This window comes from Muscardinus avellanarius, assembly GCF_963383645.1.
Source record: "Muscardinus avellanarius genome assembly, chromosome: 16".
Classification (NCBI taxonomy): domain Eukaryota; kingdom Metazoa; phylum Chordata; class Mammalia; order Rodentia; family Gliridae; genus Muscardinus; species Muscardinus avellanarius.
In genome coordinates, this window is record NC_137802.1 from 22,962,574 (window position 1) to 22,982,919 (window position 20,346).

The 20,346-nt window shown below is 50.5% G+C and overlaps 1 protein-coding gene across 1 annotated transcript in view; it reads right to left on the bottom strand.

Moving 5' to 3' along the window:
- RPH3AL (rabphilin 3A like (without C2 domains)) overlaps window positions 1-20,346 on the bottom strand; it is a gene marked incomplete at both ends in the record, with an annotated part of 89,313 nt that overhangs the window by 55,894 nt on the left and 13,073 nt on the right. The window contains one exon of the mRNA XM_080713991.1: window positions 3,199-3,285. Within this exon, the coding sequence (XP_080570117.1) occupies window positions 3,199-3,285 (87 nt within the window). The remainder of the gene's footprint in view (window positions 1-3,198; window positions 3,286-20,346) is intronic.

A 20,346-nucleotide genomic window follows, 5' to 3' on the forward strand; every position in this document is an offset into this window, starting at 1 on the left:
GCCTAGGTAGGTACGGCACCTACAGACTGGGCCACGCACGCTCACAGCCCACCCATGCCCACGCCCACGAGCGTCCATGGGATGCCTGGTGCTGCGGGGGAACATTCTTGATCTTGCCAAGTAGTGCTGGCTTCTAAAAATTCAAGGACAAACTGATAGCATAATGTACAACCTCATATTCTTCGCCTTAGGAAAGATAAGAAAATTCATCCTAAGCTATTTTGGACTTTTCTGGGCACTAGAGCGCTCTGGAGATTAGGACAGGCTGGAGGGGGCCCTTCTGGCTGGTGGGAGGTCAGGACTATTAAGGAGTGTGGAGGTGACTGGTGATGAGGCTGGATAGGGCAGTGCCCTCGGCAGCCTTCACTAAGTGGTAACGTTTGCAAAATCAATCTTTCCTTCTCTTTGCTTTAATTTCCTTGGTGGCTCCTTGACCTCTGATCTCCCACAGCTTACCTGTGACCACCACTCCATCTTGGGAAGACCCTCCCCACAAGATCAAGCTGTAAGGAATTTGTTCCCCATGGATATTAGATATCAGCATCTAAAAGGGGTCTCTTGAAGGCTGGAAGATCTCTAGTTCAAAGGGGACTTTCTGGCTTGGGGGAAGGAAAGCCTATAATATTCTTGGAGTAATGGACATTTTGTATACTTTAATGATCTTTTTTTGGGGGAGCTGTGCTAGGGATTAAACCCAGGAACATTCTACACCTTCAACCCGGTTTTTATTTTTTATTTGGAAAAAGGGTCTTGCTAAGTTGCTGATAGCCTGAAGTTGCTGAAGCTGGCTTTGAACCTGTGATCCTCCTGTTTTAGCCTAAAAGAGCCTCCCAAATACTGAGATTACATGCATGCACCACCACAGCCAGCTCACTTTAATGATCTTGCTCAATTCTTGGGGCAACTTTATAAAGTGGGCACAATCTTTGCCATTTGGGGGTGAGGAATCAGGGACCCCTAGGAAAGACCAAATGCTAGTTCACAAAGAAGGCTCTGCCCTCTGCCTTCTCAATTCCAAACATACTGCAATGACAGGTGGAGATTTCCTTCTTGCGGGGAGGAGACTACTGAGGACCGCGCGTGCGGGCACACTCGCGCTCACCCTCACCTTCTGATTGTGAGGCAGGGAGACTACTGAGGACCGCGCGTGCGGGCACACTCGCGCTCACCCTCACCTTCTGATTGTGAAGCAGGTCCTTGCCGGTTGCTGAGGGTCTCGCTGAGCTGCTGCGACTGACCTTAAACCTGTGACCCTCCTGGCCTCTCAAAACTGGGTTTACAGGCATGTGCCGTCATCCTGGCTCCCCCAGCCATTTTATTTTGAAACAGGGTCTCGCTAAATTACACATGCTGGGCTGGAATCTACAATTCTTTTGTCTCAGCCTCCCAAGTACTAGGAATTACAGGTGTACACTACCATGCCTGGCAGTTGGAATTTTTTTTTTTTTTTTTTTTGGTGGTACTGGGGTTCCTGGAAACACTTCTCCTCCAGGCTATACTCCTAGACCTATTTTATACTTTTTAAAATTTGGAAACAGGGTCTATTAAGCCAGCGAGGGCTGGCTTCGAACCTGCGTGATCCTCCTGTCTCCGCCTCCCAAGCACGGGGATTACAAGTGTGTGCCACCACGCCCGGGTAAGGTGGAAATATTTTTAAAATGACAAGTAAACTTACATGTGCTTAAAACCAAGCTCTATTTCTCAATGAATCAGAAACTTGAAATACTTACCATTTTCAGGAGCTAAAAGGCCCTATATGCAGAGCTGGGTCTAGAAACAGGTGGAAGCATCTGGGAGATTGTTTATCCAGGATATAGGGACTTAATGTGTCCTATGGCAGATGGGGGACCAGAGCCAAGTCACTAAAAACAGGGTTGTTAGGGGGGTTCCCACCTAGGGGTGGGGGCTGGGAACAGTAGGGCTCTGCAGCAAGACTGGAGCACAGATAAGAAGTGGGCTCAGCAGAAGCCAGGCAGTGGCTCCTGCTCCTTGGGAATAATCCCATCATCCTCATGGACAAGCAGCTCACCACCAACCCAGATTCCTGGCTGGCTCTGCCTCAGGGGCCCAGAGCCTGATGGCGGAGCTGTGACACCACTTAACAAGCAGGGAGCAATGGGCTGTCGAGGATGGACTGAGAGGTTTTAAAATATATGATTTCCAGAAGAAGAGAGGCAGAATGGCAGAAGAGGATGTTATGGCTGAGAATTTCCCAGAACTGAAAACATTTTATGTATCCTCAGATGAGAAGCACATACCAAGTGCCCAGCAAGATAAATAACAAGATAAATCCTTAACTGCTAAGCCAGTGGCACGCTCCCTCTGCTAGGCTCCTTCTGTCCCTGCTCTGTGGCCTCCTCATGGCGCTCCCCATAACACCCCTGTCGTGTCCTCCTTTGTTTGGGCTTCATTCTACTTTTTTCTTTTTAAGTACTGGGGATGGAACCCAGGGGCATCCTACCTCTGACCTACACCCCCAGCCTTATCTTTTATTCTTCATTTGGAAACAGGGTCTCACTGATTGCAAAGGGCCTCACTAAGTAGCTGAGGCTGTCCCCAAACTGCTATCCTCCTGTCTCAGCCTCCTGAATGCTGGGATTACAAGATACCATGCCTGGCTATATTCTACTCTTGGTGCAATGAGGAGTGCCCAGATTTGGGGTTAGGACTGTTTCCTCCCCTATAATAGGGTCATCACTGGGATGACAGAACCCTAGCCCCAAAAGGGACTCTAGGGGTGGCAGTATTACAGCAGCCACCTTGGCCCCACGCCAAATATGTCTCTAAGTCACTTAGCCTCTGCTTCTCTGTTCCTCTGCCAGGAAAAGGGGATGAGAACTGTACCCACAGTCACATACGGAGGAAGCGAATTAATAGCTGGCAGGAACTTGGTGTGATGCTAAGCGCTTAGCCAGCATTCGACCCAGGGCAGCCACTCTGATTACTACCATAGCAGGTGCCTCCAAACACCACTTGCACTTGCAGTCCAGAGTGGGTGCTTCCCGCGGGAACCACAGACCCCACAGGTGGGCTTAGAGCCGAGCCCATTTCCACCTCTGCAGGGGGGAGATAGGCAAGTCAGAGGGGTGTCCCTCTCCCCTGGACATCCCCAGACAGTGCCCTCCAGAGAGGCCCCTGCCAGCAAACAGCTATATGCTGAGGTGCCCGGCCCTGCATGCCTGCTGCTGACCCGCCTACCTCTCTCTGCTCACTGCAGATCTTACAGAGCCACAGGGGCCGCTTCTGGCCAGGGGAGGCCTCGATCCCACACTTGGTGCAGACTTTCTACAAAAGAGAGAGGGCATAGGAACGTCAATACTTCAACACCTTTAACCAAGGAATACTGTGGTGTTTTCCCAGGGGATGGCTTTTGCCTCTCGTGCTGAAGGATGATGGCTCAAGAGGCACAGATCACCTAGAAACCTGGGTTGGCTCTGGGAGCACGGGACACATACCAGCCACAGATCCTCGTGCTATAGATCCCATCCCCATAATCTTGTTCTGTTTGGACCACATAAAAAAAAAGTGTGCTGAGATTCACAGCTACATCATCGTCTGCAGCAAAGAACTGGAAGTAACCCAAGCACCCAGTACTAGGAGAAGATCCAGGTAAATACAGCAGAACATGGTGTGGCCTTCACATAGTGTTGTTGCTACCTAGGCACGTGGGCAGGAAGGCACATCACCCAGCAGAGAAATTGCTCATTTGTATATGACCATGCAAAACACTGGCACAGGCACCTGACAGGTCAGAAGAGCGGGAGCAGCTGGAGTGCATACCTTATGCCAAGGCCCCTCACTGAGCAATCCCAGGACCCCTATCACACAAGGGTCAGGACTGTTTTTCAGGCAAAGTATCTGAGGTGCGGATGAGTTTGAGAATCTGCCCATGGCAAGGCAGGGCTGGGTTCAGGGCCGGCCTGGAGCCATTGGGTCATTTCTGTGGGATGCATAAACAGCCACCCAGATGCCCGGGTTTTTCCTTCTACAGATACGTTTAAGCTCGTAACTTCTAAATACACATTTTGCTTTTCCTGGAGGCTCAGCAGCATGCAGTGGTGAGAAAGCATGGGTAAGCAAGCCGGAGGCAGAGGTGGGTTTGTTGAGGCTGAGCCGGTTTCCCCAACCCCTGGCTGCAGGCTGCTCCTCAGGGCCCTAGTGCCTCGATTCCTGCAGGGGTGGGGCTCTCCACCGCTGCTAAGGCAAGGCTGGATTGGTGGCTCAGCCTTCTGCAGGCTGCCAGCTGAGGAAGGAGCACATCTCTCCGTGGGGAGGGAAATGTCACCGACTTTGCTTCCCAAAGTGTGTGTCAGAAGCCGATTGGATGGCTGAGGCTGGGGAGGAGGGGAGGGAGGCAATTCGAGGGAGGCTGTGACACATGGGTAGGGTACAGGTTGGCTACCGTGCAAGGCTCAGGTGCAAGAAATGTCACTTCTCTTCAATTTCCTCAAATACAATGGAATTGGTTCCAAATTCACAGCCCCTTGGGCTGGCAGCAAAGCCCTTCTCAGGCCTGTCATCACAGGGCCCTCCAGCTTGGGGTCTGCGGTGGCCCAGCACCTCTGGGGCGGTGCCCGGGGTGCTCTTCCTGTGGTTGCCTTGTCCTCACACTGCCATGGCTGCTTGAGGTGTGTGGGAGGGTGGCCCCTCTGTGCCAGTCCTGGATGTGGGGTCACTGCCAGGCTGGAGGGACTGGCAGCCTGTCTCCTTGAACCCTAAGCTTCCATCCCTGGCCGTAAACAACTCTGTAGAAGGAAAAGCACGGGCATCTGGGTGGCTGTTGATGTGTCCTATAGAAATGACCCAATGCCCTGATGTTAGCCCTGAACCCAGCCCTTCTGTCCCATGGAGAGATTCTCAAACTCTCCCACCGCAGATACTTCGCCCATAAAACAGGCCTGAACTGCCTCTCTATCCCTCCCATCGTCAATCCTTCTACTTCTAGTGCAGGACCCCACTCAGCCAAGATGAGCCCCCAGATACAAGCAGGTCTTTCCTCCTTAAGTAAGAGGAAGGAGGGGCCACAGTAGCTGGCTCTGTCCTCCTAGCTAATTCCTACTGTCGCAATACACACATACACACAGTGTGTAAAATGGGTGAGGCCCTCAGAGGAGCCACGGCTTCCTGCTGTGTTCTATTCTGTTCTATTCTTCTTATTCTAGTACTGGGAATTGAAACCAGGGGCGGTCTACCTCTGAGCTACACCTCCAGCCTCCCCCCACCCCTTTTTTATTTTGAAGCAGGTTCTTGCTAAGTCAGTGAGGGGTTTGCTTAGTTGCTGAGGCTTGCTTTAAACCTGTTACTCTCCTGTCTCAGCCTCCTAAGTACTGGGTGTGTGCATCAAGCCTGGTTTCCTGCTGCATTCTTTATATGCATATGAGATTTGCTGACACTTGTCCTAAAACACCCAGAGTGCTCTGCTCCTTCCAAGGCTGCTAAAGGAGTCTTGAAAATCAGGTGGAAACATACCACCACTGCCTACCATTTATTGCACAATTATGTGTGCCAGGCACAGTGACCCCGGCTACAAAGCATGAAGGAGGAAGGTGTTAGGATGCCCATTACAGAGATGGAGAAATGGAGGCTCCGAGACGTTACAGATGGCTCGAGTCACACAGCTAGTGAGCAAGAGAGCAGAGTCTTCTTAGAGAGCCAGGGGAGTGGGATCAAAGGTGGCTGTGCAAAGCCAGGCATGTAGCACACTCTTATAACCCCAGCACTTGGGAGGCTGAGACAGGAGGACCACAGGTTCAAGGCTAGCCTCAGCAACTTAGACTCTCAGCAACCTAGTGGGACTCTGTTTCAAAACAAGGAAAAACAAAACAAAAAAATAGGGCTGGGTGTGAAACTTGGAAGTGTAATGCCTCTGGGTTCAGTTCCCAGTATCACATTAAAAAATTGTAGATGGTCAGCTCGTCTGAAGTGGGAGGTGAGGAGAAGATACCTGTGGCCTGTCCCTGCTGGGGTGGCAACCCCATCTTCCTTAGCAGAGAGTGCAGTGCAGCCTGGTCCCCACAGGCCAACAAGGGCTATAATTGGCCAGGTGCACAGAGAGCCCCTCCAACTCCATCCCATGTCGGGACAGTGGCAGTAAGACTTTCTTGAGTGTCCCCTCTACCTCATAGTTTTGGGGGTGTCTCAGGGGATAGGTAAGGTGGAGTGACAAGGTTCGTCCTCCCCCATGTGTGCACAGACCTGTTTTCAAGCTCCCAGCCATCTTGGGAACCCAGTGGGTTCCTGCCATGTCTCGGTCATCTTTAAGCACTGGTAACGCCTCTGGTTGGCAGGGGAGATCTGGACTCCTGAGAACAAGGGCCACAAAAGGATGGCACACTCTGGCTCAACTCAGACATAGTCACTGCTTATTAAACTCAGACAATAAAAGAATGATGAGCCCTTCCCCATGGGCTAGTCTCTGCTCCCAGGTTCACATACCAAAAATCATGTAGCTGGTACTAAAAAGGCTCGCACAGGTGAGAGGGCAAGCTGATTTCTTTGATTCAAACCGGGCTCCTCAGTGATGAGGGGCCTGGGCTCAGGAAGCCACCTGCTTCCTGCCAAGATGGGCTTTCTTGGAGTGGAATGGCCCTGGACACGTAGGACACTGACTTCCAGACTTGGCCACCTCCTACAGCTTATAGCCTGGTACTGTGTCTGAGCATGAAACAACCACACCTTGCTTCTGGGCCTGACTCAGAGCAGAAGTGACAGAAGCCAAGGCCTCCACACCACGCCCTCTCCTGTCTCAATCCATTAATTCCTTTGCAAATGGATGTCCCAATGCCAGGCATGGTGGCACACCTGTAACCCCAGTACAGGGAGGCTGAGACAAACGCTTACAGGTTCAAGGCCAGCCTCAGCAAGTAGTGAGACTCATAGTAATCTAGTGAGACCCTGTTCCAAAACAAAAAAAATTAAAAAGGAAGCTGGGCGTGGTGGTGCACGCTTGTAATCCCTGCATTTGGGAGGCTGAGACAGAAGGATCATGGTTAGCAGACAGCCTCAGATACTTAGGTCCTTTGCAACTCAGTGAGACCCTTTTTCAAAATAAAGAATAAAAAATAGGGCAGGGAGTGTAGCTTGGAGGTAGAATGCCTCTGGGTTCCATCCCCAGTACCATAAATAAATAAATAAATAAATAAATAAATAAATAAATAAATAAATAAATAAATAAATAAATACAAAGGGCTGGGGGTGTTGTTCAGAGGTAGAATGCCCTGGGTTTCATCCCTAGCCCCCCCCCCCATGCGTCCCATCCCTGAGAGCTGGGAAGGAGTGCCCCGCCCTGGTCTCAGCCCAAGGACACAGGCTTGGACAGGACAGAGTTGGGGGTGCCTTTAGAGGCAGACCTCAGCACTTGGCCTCTCTGGGCCTCACTTCCAGGCTGTCACCACAGTTGGGCGATGTTATGGTTGCATGTAGAATGTCTCCTGGAAGAGCCGACGTATTGACAATGCAAAATGTTCAGAGGGCTCTGCTCTCATCAGATGAGATTCCATTGCTTGGATTGTACTCTCTCTCTCCTCTCTCTCCCCCTCTCTCCTCCTCTCTCTCCTCTCCCCCTCACTCCTCTCTCCCCCCTCCTCCTTCTCTTCTCTCTCTCTCTCCTCTTTTCCCTCTCTTCTCTCTCTCTCCTCACTCTCTTCTCTTTTCCTTCTCCTCTCTTTCTCCCCCTCTCTCCCCCCTCTCTCCTCTCTCCCCTCTCTCTTTTCTTTCTCTCTTCTCTCCTCTCTTCCTCTCCCTCTCTCTTTCTCTCATTCTGCCTCCCATTGCTATGCCCTGAGCTCTGCATACATGACCTGGCTTAACCCAAACTGAAACCTCCAGAACTGTGAGCAACTACATCCTCCTTCCTCTAAGTGGCATTCCTCTAAGTCGTCAGGCATTTTGTTTGCAGTGGTGAGAATGCTGACCAAAGCAGGAGGGACAGGGAGGCGAACCATGAGAGTGCTCAGCGCACGCATGCTGCTGAGCAGGTGCGCACAGCCCTGGCCCAGCCTGTCTTCCCAGTGAAGGGCAAAGCAGCTGTCAGATCTGGGGCCAGAACCCCAGCGATCACCCTGACCCTCTCTCTCCTCACCCCAGCCAAACCACCCAACTCCAAGAAGCCCAGATATCTCAGACGTGCCCTACTCCCCGACCCACACTGCCGCCACTGGGCCTGGCCTGCACCACAGGCCCCCAGCAGGTGTCCCCACCCTCGCTCTGGCTGGCTTCCAGTTGGCTCTTGACACGCAGCCAGACTGATCTTTTCAAGATAAAAATCTAATCATGTTATTTCTCCCATCCCTGCCAGCTTAGCAGCCTCTAGAGACTCCCTGTGGCGCCTGACAATCACTGCCCCTTCTGCAGGAGCAGGGCACGGCACCTCCACACTGCGAACTGCTGGCTGGTGGGATGACGGGAGGCTGCCCAGGGAAGAGCCACGTGGGGTGCCATGTCGGAGGAGGCAGGACTGCCAGCCAGGTGGATCTTGAGCCCAGCTGGCCAGGCTACAGGGGCAATGACCTGAGGGCACTCAGCGAGGACGCTGGGCCCACTCTCATGTGACCATGCCAGGGCACATCCTAGGCCCCTACAGGCAGATACCTATTCCAAGGCCTGACCAGGGGTCTACTTGGTATCCTCCTAATCCAGCCACTTCAAAGTCCCTGAACCTCCATCGCAGGCCTTCCCCTTCCAGACCATAGCCACAAGTTCAACAGCACCAGACGAGGACCTGCAAGGCCTCCCTGGAGCCCTGACCCCTCCTTGCAGAGCTCCCCATGCAGGAAGGGCTGCGTGCTGGTGGAGAGCAGGCCATCAGGATGTCCAGTCACCAGGGCAGCAGCCACACACGCCCGGTGATGGCAGACTTCTGGAAAGTGCTGGCCGTGAATGGAACGGCGCTCAGACATCCTATACAAGAAGGCCTGAGAGGTGCACTGTGCCAAGGAAATGAGCATTGAAGAGTTACTTTTTAAGGAAGATGAGGTGGCACATGGCTACATTCCAAGTTTTGGGGAGATTGACAGGACGAATGAAAGTTTGAGGCTGGTCTCATCAACTTAGCAAACTCTGTTTCAAAATAAGTAAAGTAGGACTGGGTGCATAACTTATCAATAAGGTGCCCCTGGGTTCAATCCCTAGTAACACACACACACACAGACACACACACACACACACACACACACACACACACGCATACACACACACACACACACACACACACACACACACACACGCACGCACATACCCAAGATAGTTTATTTTATCTTTTTAAAGAATTGCAGTCTTACTATGTTTCCCTAGGTTGGCCTCAAACTCCTGGCCTCAAAAATTCTCTAGTCTAAGCTGGGCGTGGTGGCGCACGCTTGTAATCCCCGGCTTGGGAGGCGGAGACAGGAGAATTGCGCAGGTTTGAAGCCAGCCACGCTGGCTTAAGAGACCCTGTTTCCAAATAAAAAAAGTAGTGTGTGTGTGTGTGTGTGTGTGTGTGTGTGTGTGTGTGTGTGTGTGTGTATATGTTTTTTTTTTTTTTGAAGCCGGGCATGGTAGCGCACGCTTGTAGTACCAGTACTTGGAAGGCTAAGACAGGAGGATCACAGGGTCTCAGCTAGCCTCAACTATTTAGTGAGGGCTTCTGCAATTTAGTGAGACCCTGTTTCAAAATAAATGATAAAAAATAGGGCCGGGGGTGTAGCTCAGAGATAGAATGCACCTGGGTCCAATCCATAGTACCCCCCCAAAATTGGGAGCCAGGTGTGGTGGAGCTTGACTCCCACCACAAAAAAATAGGACTGGGGGTGTAGCTCAGTGGTAGAATGCCCCTGGGTTCAATAACCCGGTACCACAGAAAAATAAATAAATTTAAAATTTTCAAAAATTGGTGCTTTGCTGGGCGTGGTGGCGCATGCTTGTAATCCCAGCATTTGAGAGGCTGAAAGAGGAGGATCACGGTTCACGGACAGTCTCAGTTACTTAGTGAGGCCCTTAGCAACTCAGTGAGACCCTGTTTCAAAATAAAGAATAAAAATAGGGCTGAGGGTGTAGCTTGGAGGCAGAATGCCCCTGGGTTCCATCTGTGATATTGCAAAAAAAAAAAAAAAATTGGTGCTTCAATTCAATAAACACTTATTCATTATTACACGTAAGTAAGGTATTATTCTAGGAACTTTGAGCATGAACGAGGCTGGAAGCCTTGCTGCTTTTATGAGTTGCCACTAAAAGCAGCCATTTATTTATTAATTTATTTTTGTGGTACTGGGGGTGGAACTCAGGGGCTTTTCTATCTCCTGGTTATACTCCCAGACCTATTTTATATTTTATTTGGAAACAGCGTCTCACTAAATTGCTGAGAGACTCACTAAGTAGCTGAGGCTGGCTTCGAAGCTATGCAATCCTCCTATCTCAGCCTCCCAAGTGTGGGGATCACAAGTGTGTACCACCACGCCTGGCATAAACAGGCATTTATAAATTGGCAAAACTTATCTGGAAAGTAGCTTTCCTGAGAGTTCCAATGAATTGAAGTGGGTACAGGAGGTGGTTTCTCATTAGAAACTCTGTGGCAAGTGATGTTGACAGAGGGCTTGTCTGTGTACCTGGATAAAGTAGGGAAAAAAATAGCTACATGCATCCCAGTGCTTGGGAGGCTGAGACATGGATCACAGGTTCGAGGCCAGCCTCAGCAACTTAGTGAGACCCTGTTTTAAAACAAAACATTAAAAGGGCTGGGGGTATAGTTTGGAGGTAGAGTGCCCTAGGGTTCAATCCTCAATACCACTAAATAAATAAATAGCCACGTGCAGATGCTTTCCATACACACACAAGGCCGGGTGAACGGTGATCCTCTAAGCGTGTTTCTCATGCTGGAAATCAAGTTTGCCATAGAAAAAATCTTTTTGTGCTTTGTGGAAAGCTATGCCAGCAATAAAAATGTTGACCACAAAAATAGAAAAGTGTGACAAAAATAATGACGAGCTGTATGTATAATGAAGTGGAACGATATGCACAATAAATTGTTGTTAAAAATAAAAGCTTGTTATAAATAGCCTGCATCATATAATGCTCCACCACTTAAGTACGTGTACATGCCTAATCGATTTGGAAGTCTATCTATACACAGAAAACTATCTGGGAGGATACAGGCCAAAATGCAAATTGAATTGTGCTAAGTCAAAATCTATTTTAAATGAATATACAGAGTTCCTATTTAAAGGAAGCCAATGCTAAAAGCTTTGGGAAATCACTTGCCCCCAACTTTTTTTCTTTCTTTTGCAGCACGGGAGATGGGGCCAGGCACCTCGAGAACACTAGGCAGGTGCTCCACCGCCGAACTGCAGCCCCGGCCCCAGCGTTATTTTTTTATTAGATCTGGACTTTACAGGCAAGGACAGAGTTAAGATGCGGAAAGATGCGGACAGCACAGCAGAGACAGCCAGGAGACAGCACTTAGCGAGTGACTGTAGCTCAAAAGAGAAGAGTCAAGATGTCCCCTGCCCTCCCAGCTGGAGTCACTGGGTCTCTGACCCTCTGACCTCAAGCTCAGACCCACAGTCAGCTGGGCTTGGAAGCACACTAGCCGTTGGGCAGAAGGGCTGGAGGCCTTGCTATGGACTCAGTGTAGGAATGAAGGCTGCTGACAAACAACTTTAAGTACATATAGTTCAGCTATCGATGCATGTATTATATTCCCATACTTTGTTAGGTGTTTACGCTATGCCAAGCACTGAGCGGGCTGTTTTCTGCAGAATCTCATTTGACCTTCACAACCACCCTCTGAGGTGGATTTTATTGTCCCTGTTCTATAAACAAGGGATGTGAGGCATGAGGTTAAACTACTTGACCATAGGCAGCTGGGAGGTGAGCCCAGTTCCTTCTGAGACTCAGGAAGAGGCTCCAGCTACTCCAGACAGGCCTGGGCAGGATGCATGCACACGTGCATGCATATATGTTGTATTGTTCTAGGGACTGAACTCAGGAGTGCTCTACCCCCAAGCTCCACCTCTAGCCCTATTTTATTTTTTATTTTGAAACAGGGTCTAAGTGGCAGAGGTCTTCACTTACTTAGGCTGGCCTCGAGCTTGTGATCCTCCTGTCTTGCTGAGTATTAGGATTATAGGTATGTGCCACTATGCCTGGCTGGTCCTTCTGCCTGAACACAATTTTACCCTCCCTGCCCAGTAAGCAGGCAAGGTACCTTGGGCCTCTTCCAGAAGTACAGCCTAGGCAGCAAGTAATCCATGTACCTCTAACCCATGTACTTGGGAGGCTGAGAACAAAGTATCACAGTTTCAAGGACAGCCTCAGCAACTTAGCAAGACCTTGTTTCAAAATTAAAAATAAAAAGAGGACTTGGGATATAGGTTAGAGGTAGAATACCCCTGAGTTCAGTCTCCAGTATCAAAAAAAAAAAAAAGAAACACAGCTAAGGCCAAGCCTCAGGTAGCAATGGGCAGAGCCTGGCCCCTCTTACCATTCATTAGGTCAAAGCCCAGGCAGTTGGCAGGGCTGAAGACACACAGAGCTCCAGACCTTGCCCTGACCACCTGCAAATACTGTCCCAAACATTGCCCAAAGAGGCATGGCCTTAAGAATATCACTGTTTAGCCAGGCGCAGTGGTGTACACTTGTAATCGTGGTTCGCAGACAGCCTCAGCTACTTAGTGAGACCCTGTTTCAAAATAAAGAATAAAATATAGGGCTGGGGATGTAGCTTAGAGGTAGAATGCCCCTGGGTTCAAACCCTAGTACTGGGAAAAAAAAAATATCATCACCTAAGCCAGGTGTGGTGGTACACATTTGTAATCCCAGTATTTGGGAGGCTGAGATAGGAGGATCACAGGTTCAAGGACAGTCTCAGCAAGAGTAAGACTCTTATCAACTTAGTAAGACCCTGTTTCCAAATAAAAATAAAATAGGGTAGAGGGTATAGCTCAGAGGTAGAATGTTCCTGGGTTCAATCTCCAGTATCACAAAAGGAAAAAAAAATATCACTGCCTGCTACTTGGTCTGAGATGGCAACAAGACAGAGCTGGAGAAACATTTCAGAAGGAAGATGCATCCCTCCATGCTTCCTACCCCACCCCAACCAAACCTGCCGCCCTCTCCCTCCTGGCTGCAGGGGTCAGCTGAGTCCCCACACAGGGCTGGACCACCTCAGCTGGGCTTCCCGAGACCGCCACGACGCTATGCAGAACCCACCTGATCCGCAGGCCCATGCCAGCCCCCAGTCACCTCTCTTTCCTGCTGATTTCAGGACTAGCTTCAAAGACATGCCTCCCTCCACCTGCCACTCAACCACCACCTTCCTGAGTAGAGAGGAGGTCTCAAAAAGGCAATGGCATCAGCCCTGATTATTAATACTCCTGGAGCACATAAGATATTATGGCCTGACGCGGCTTTGGGTCATTCCCATGCCGGCGCCTTGCTATGTGTGTGTCTGAAGGGGCAGTCAGGGTCCTCAGACAAGACAGCCTTGGGGAGGGCTGGGGAGGGTGGCAGTGAGTACAGGAACACAGCGCCCTGCCTCTGCTAACTCTTCCTGGTCCTGGTTAACCCTACCTGCCCTTCAAGACGGGACTGCACCTGGGGTTTCCATTTCATTTCCACAAGGCCATGAAAAAGGAAGGTGGCGAGCTGTCAGATGGGCTGAGGCTGAGGGTGTGTGCTGTGGGAACAGGAACAGAGTGCATACAGCAAGGCTTCCAACAAGAGCTTGGGCAAAGAGGGCAGGGGCTGCTGAGTCAGAAGTTGAGAAGAGCCGGCATGGTGGCAGACCTCTGCAATCCTAGGACTTAGGAGACTGAGACAGGAGGATCATAGGTTCAAGGTCAGTCTCAGCAACCTAGTGAGTCCCTCAGGAGCTTAGCAAAACCCTGTTTCAAAATAAAAAAATAAACCAGGTGTACTGGCACATGCTTGTAATCCCAGCATTCTGGAGGCTGAGATCTTCGGAGGAGGATCGTGGTTCAGAGACAGCCTCAGCTACTTAGTGAGGCACTTTGCAACTCAATAAGACCCTATTTCAAAATAAAGAATAAAAAATAGGGTTGGGGGTGTAGCTCAGAGGTAGAATGCTCCTGGGTTCCATCCTCAGTACCGCAATAAATAAATAAATAAATAAATAAATAAATAAATGTATGTCTTTAATCCTAGTACTTGGGAGGCTGAGACAGGAGGATTGCAGGTTTGAGGACAGTCCCAGCAAGTAGTGAGACTCTGAGCAACCTAATGAAAATGTTTAAAAATAATAAGCTCAGAGGTAGCATGCTCCTAGGTTCAAGTCCCTAGTACTGAAAAAAAAAAAAAAAAGACAATAGCAAATCTAGCCCTGTGCAATCAAAGAGGGAAGTACAAAACCTGGCACTTGGTCTCAAGGTATCATGGATACAACAGGCATTTTCTTTTTTTTTTTTTTTTTTTTTGGTGGTACTGGGGTTCCTGGAAGCCCTTCTTCCTCCGGGCTACACTCCCAGACCTATTTTATATTTTTGAAACAGGGTCTCTTACGCCAGCATGGCTGGCTTCGAACCTGCGCGATCCTCCTGTCTCTGCCTCCCAAGCGCGGGGATTACAAGCGTGCGCCACCACGCCCGGCACAACAGGCATTTTCAAGGGACACAATGGGCACAGGTGGGTGCCAGTGTGAGGTGTGAAGTACTGTGGAGCAGCCTCAGCTGGCCTTAATGGACAGAGCTCATGTCAAGACGGGAGAGTGCCCCTCAGACATGTATGCACGGCAGGGAAGGATGGTGATGGTGCTGGGGATGGAACCCAGGGGCACTCTACCTCCAGCCACACTCCCAGCCTATCTATCTATCTATCTATCTATCTATCTATCTGTGTGTGTGTTTTGTGGTACTGGGGATGGAACCCTTCTACCTCTGGGCTACACTCCCAGACCTATTTTATATTTTATTTAGAAACAGGGTCTCTTAAGCCAGCGTGGCTGGCTTCGAACCTGCATGATCCTCCTGTCTCCGCCTCCCAAGCGGGGGAATTACAAGTGTGCCCCACCACGCCCGGCTTTGTGTGTGTTTTGAAATAGGGTCGCCGGGCGTGGTGGCGCACACTTGTAATCCCCGCGCTTGGGAGGCGGAGACAGGAGGATCGCGCTGGTTCGGAGCCAGCCGTGCTGGCTTAAGAGACCCTGTTTCCAAATAAAAAATATAAAATAGGTCTGGGAGTGTAGCCCGTGGGAGTGTATCCCGGAGGTAGAAGGGCTTCCAGGAACCCCAGTACCACCAAAAAAAAAAAAAAAAAAAAGAAATAGGATCTTGCTGTGTTGATGAGGATGTCCTTACATGTGTAATCCTCCTTTCTCATCCTCCCAAGTAACGGAGATTACAGGTGTGAGTCACCGTGCCAGGGTACCACAGTGGGGAAACATGCACATTGGCATGAAAGGGACAAGGAGCCATCCCCAGAGGGCTGGGGACACAGCTAGCAATAGCTGCCCAGACCTGGCCATGTCCCCCGGAGGCGATTGAGTCCTTCCTGTGCTTCTTTCCACTAAGGCGCATCCATGGCCACATCTGTGCCTCCCCCTGGGGCCCCTCTCCCCTGGGGGTTGTTGGAAACTCTGGGTCCAGAGGACAGGGTACACACAGTGGGAAAAACAAAGTCAATATTGTGTTCACTTTTTTCAAACACAATTAGTTTGAGTTCAAACAGTAAAAGGAATAACGAAGATTTGCATATTTATCAAAAAAGAGAGACTGCCTAGGTTTTGAGAAAATAAAGGATGCTGCTGTAAAGTCCTCTAACTAGAGGCAAAGTAGCCATGCGGTAGAATCCAGAGTTGTCCCCCTCAGACATCAAAGGGGACAGGCCTGGAAATCATGGGGACCTTGTGTGGGGACGCAGATGTACCCTAGGAGGTAGGGAGGACTAGAATGTGCATGGCTGGGTGTGGTGGCACACACCTATAATCTCAGAAATCTAGGAGGCTGAAGCAGGAGGACTGAGTTCAAGGTCAGCCTCAGCAACTTAGAGAGACCTTGTCTCAAAATAAAAAAAAAATTCAAAAGGCTGGGGATGCAGTTCAATGGAAGAGCACTTGCCTAACAAGTGCAAAACCCTTGGTTTAATCCTCAGTACCAAAAAAAAAAAAAAAAAAAAAAAAAAAGGAAGTCAATGTGCGTCAACACTAACTACTGCTGCTGAGCCAACCTGTCTGGCCACAATTTCTTCTGGGGCCCCTCATGAACTCCTTCTAGCCCTAAAAGAAGGTGCCACTTGCTTCTACTCCCCACCCACCAGCTTGGGCTCCTGGCTCTGGTGTCTGAGCCACAGCTGCGCCCCCTGCCCTCCAGGCTCTGGGTCACAGATCTGCGTGGCTCTGCTCAGATCACCAGAGCCTAAGGCTTGGCTCAGCTGTCTCCCAGGACGACCATTATCCCACAGCGGCCAGCAGCTCTCTACTCTAGTCTCCCTCGCCTTCCAAATCAAATGGTCTCAAGGCTGGGAGGCAGTCAGGGTGGGGAGGCCCAGGAGGTGCAGGAATCTGTCTCACATCAATCTCCCCGCATGTGGTTACTTAGAGTTACAACTCCTAATAATGGTAATAGCCATCATTTATTGAGCTCTTATTCCATGCCTGGCACATTACTCAGCGCTCAACACATATTATCATTAACACGTTTAATCTCGTTGACTTTCACAATCACCCTGTGAAGGAGGTTTGATGATCTGAATGCTGTACATGAGAATTTGAATGATGGTGTGCTCAGCCAAGTTCATGCAAGGAGGAAGTGGAAGAACAGGATTGGGTCCTCGATCCTTAATAATAAAAACAAGAGCTTGGGCCATGGATACAGCTCAGTGGTAGAGTACTTGTCGGGCATGCTCAAGACCCTGGGTTCAATCCCCAGCACTACAAAAAAGGAAAGAAAAAAAAAAAAAAAAAAAAAAAGCAAGAGCTTATATAAGGACTGCTTTGTGTTAGACCCAGTGTGAATGCTTTATAGGGATTATGCTTTTAGCAAGAATGGAATTGAAGCCCAGGCTGTGCAGGGCGGCTGCCAGGGGTCACACATGTTAGCTGGAAGGCCTGGCTGGGGGCTCACTCCTAATCCTGCATTTTACCTCTGCCCAGGCCCTGCACACGTGTTGAGAAGGATGCTTATGGGCTCAGGAAATGGACCTTCATTGTTCCGAGGGAGAACACAGGTAGATGGAGCCACCTCCTGAAGATAAACACAGCTGCTCTGCACAGACACTGGCCACACCAGGAACATGAATGCAGGGATGAGGGTACCCCAACACCAGCTCTTCCTCCCTGAGTGGGGACCCTGTTGCATAATAAGCCTCTGCTTTCCAGAAGCACTAGGCTGAGCTTCCCACAGACAAGATCTCACCAGAAGCACCTGTGGCCTGGAAGTCACCTGGCCCAGGATCTCTTTCCCGTGTAAGAACAAAGGAAGCCAGGCAGGGTGGTGCTCTGATCAGAGGTCACACAAGCGTGCTGTATTGAGTAACTGTGTAAGAATTTAAAAAAAGTCCTTTGGTTGGCTTTCCCCCTATATTTCTAGAACCTGACCCCAAAGACACTGACGTCATAGCCCTGCTTTTGGAAAGCTTAAAATCTCCAGTGGGAGGGTAAGGCAAGAGCCCTGGTTAACCCTCCACTGTCCCATCCCCAGCACCTAGACAGCAATGTTAGCTAAGATCAGAGCCAAAGATGTCAAGGGCAAATATTTCCTAAGCTACCTGCTACTACCAGGCTTTGGACTTGGCCGATGCCAGAGGAGCTCACTGACTGATGGGGGAAAGACAAAAAAGTGATGCATGGGCATGCATGTGTGCCCACACGCACGCACACCACAACACACACACATACACACGAGGACCTCCCAACGTGGGCCCAACTGTGGAGCCTGGCCTCTCTGCCTCGCGTGCTCCTGCTTCACTGCTCCCTGCGATCCCATGGTACTGTGCCTCCGGCCTGCCAGTGGGGAAGGGGCTGAGGCCGCAGGTCAGGCCTGTCCCCCCCAGAAGCCCAGTGGGGAGCAGATAAAGGGCAAGAGCAAGAGGTGGGCTGGCCACAGGGGTCTCGGGCTAAAACTGATATGATAGAGAATATAAGAAAAAGAAGGGCCACTACCGGGGCCAAGACCCAGCCAGCCATGCAGCCTGAAGCCGGACACCAGGTAGTCACCCGCTCAGCTATCTGCAGTCATTGGGGGGGCCACAGAGAACAGAGTGAGGGGTGGGGAGGCTTGCAGTGACTGCTGATAAAAATAGAGTCCAGGGAGCTAGCATGGGGGTACATGCTTGTACTCGGGAGGCTGCAACAGGAAGGTCACAGGTTCAAGGCCAGCCTCAGCAACTTTGTGAGACCCTGTTTCAAAATAAAAAATAAGCTTGTAATCCTAGCATTTGGGAGGCTGAGACTGGAGGATCACGGTTTGCGGGCAGCCTCAGCTACTTACTTAGTGAAGCCCTTTGCAACTCAGTGAGACCCTGTTTCAAAATAAAGAATAAAAAATAGGGCAGGGGGTGTAGCTCAGAGGTCGAATGTCCCTGGATTCCATCCCCAGACCCACAAAAAAATAAAATAAAATAAAACAAGGCCAGGGGTATAGTTCAGAAGTAGAATACCCCTGACTTCAGTCACCAGTACACACACACACACACACACACACACACACACACACACACACACACACACAATAGAGTCCAGGGCCCACCAGCATGGAGCCCCTGACCAAAGCCAGGGACCCACGTCTCCCCGCCCCACCCTTGCCGGCTTGGTGTGAGGCACCGCAAACCTTGGTGGCCCTGCCTGCCCTGGGGTAGAGCACTGGCTTCTGGGCCTCTCTGGGATTTCTGTCACTCTCTAAAGGTCAGTCTGTGTTCTTTCCAGCTCTGGGGACATAGTAAATATCCTCTCAGGCAGTAAATACCCATTAGAACTGTTTTGTTTGCCTTAAACACACACACACACACACACACACACACACACACACAATCTCTCTCTCTCTCTCTCTCTCTCTCTCTCTCTCTCTCTCTCTCTCTCTCTCTCTCTCTCTGTTTGTGTCTAGACTAGACAAACACACCCGGGCTTCTTAAGAGCAGCAGCACTAGTGGTCAGCAGGGCCCAGTGCTGGGGGCGGAGGTAAGGGTCAGGTGGAGGCGCCGGCCAGGTGGGTCGAGCAACTCCCACCATGGATCTCATTCATGCTGCTAACATCAGCCGCTTGCAGCTGGGGATGGACCAAGGCCCTGGACACCATGGGTGGCATTTAAACTTTATTCTGCAGGCAGTAGGGAGCCACTGAATACGTCAAGGAGATAGAGGAGAGCAACATAACCAGAGATGAACTTGAGCAAGACGAATGAGCAGGGGCACAGAGAATGACCTGGAAGCAGATGGAATGCTGCCAGCAACTGGGAGCCCGTTGGGGGCCCTACTCTGGCAAGGGCAGCCCCTCCCCTGGACAGCAGCCCAGGCACTCCGGTCTTGCCCCCACAGGGTCCAAAGTATTCCTGTCTGTGCTCACGTGTGGTTTCTAGGCAGAAGGGTCTTTAGAAGGCTTGGCAGGCCATCGCCCCAGACTCACTTTCCCTATCTGTAATCCTGGGAGAATGGCCTCCCCCAGAGAAGGTGGGATCACAAAGGTAAGAAAGAGTTTGGAAGGGAGAGGGCTAAAGGACCTTAAGAGCCAAGCACAGGCTCTTGAGAATAGAGCCTATTCTTGGGAGTACATGGTGGGCAGGCCTAGTACTTGGGAGGCTGAGACAGGATATCAGCAACTTAGTAAGGCCCTCCCCAACAAGCACTTTGTTTCAATAAAAAATAAACAAGGTTGGGAGGTATAGCTCAGAGGTAGAATGCCCCTGGCTTCAACCTCCCGTACCAAAACAAACACAAATTTAAAAATCCCAAGAAACGTCTTCTAAAGGCCTGATTCTTGGGTTTTTTACTGTTTTTGCAGTGCTGGGGTAGAACACTGGGCCTAATGGCACTCTAGCCAAGCGCTGCACACTAGTGGCACACAGGCCTAAACCTTTGATTTTGAGGGCCAGGCTGAAGGAGCTAGGGGAGAGAAAGTGGCCTTCTGGTTTTCTGCTTCCCCCAGGCTCCGCGTCAGCAGCTGCACTGCCCCAGTGTCCGTGCCTTGGCAGCACTGAAGGATAAGCTAAATCCCCCTGAGCTGCAGTCAGCACACAGCAAACAGCTGTAGGGAAATGTCGTGGCCGGAAACAAGGCGGCAATTTGAGGGCGATGAAGAATCACGGTCCTCTGAGGCGTGGCAGCTGGCAGTGGGTGAGGTGTGTGGCGCCACGCCATGCCATCTCTGCTTCTACCACAGCAGAGAAGAGGCTGCAGGACAGACACTGTCATTCCCAGTATCAGCAGCC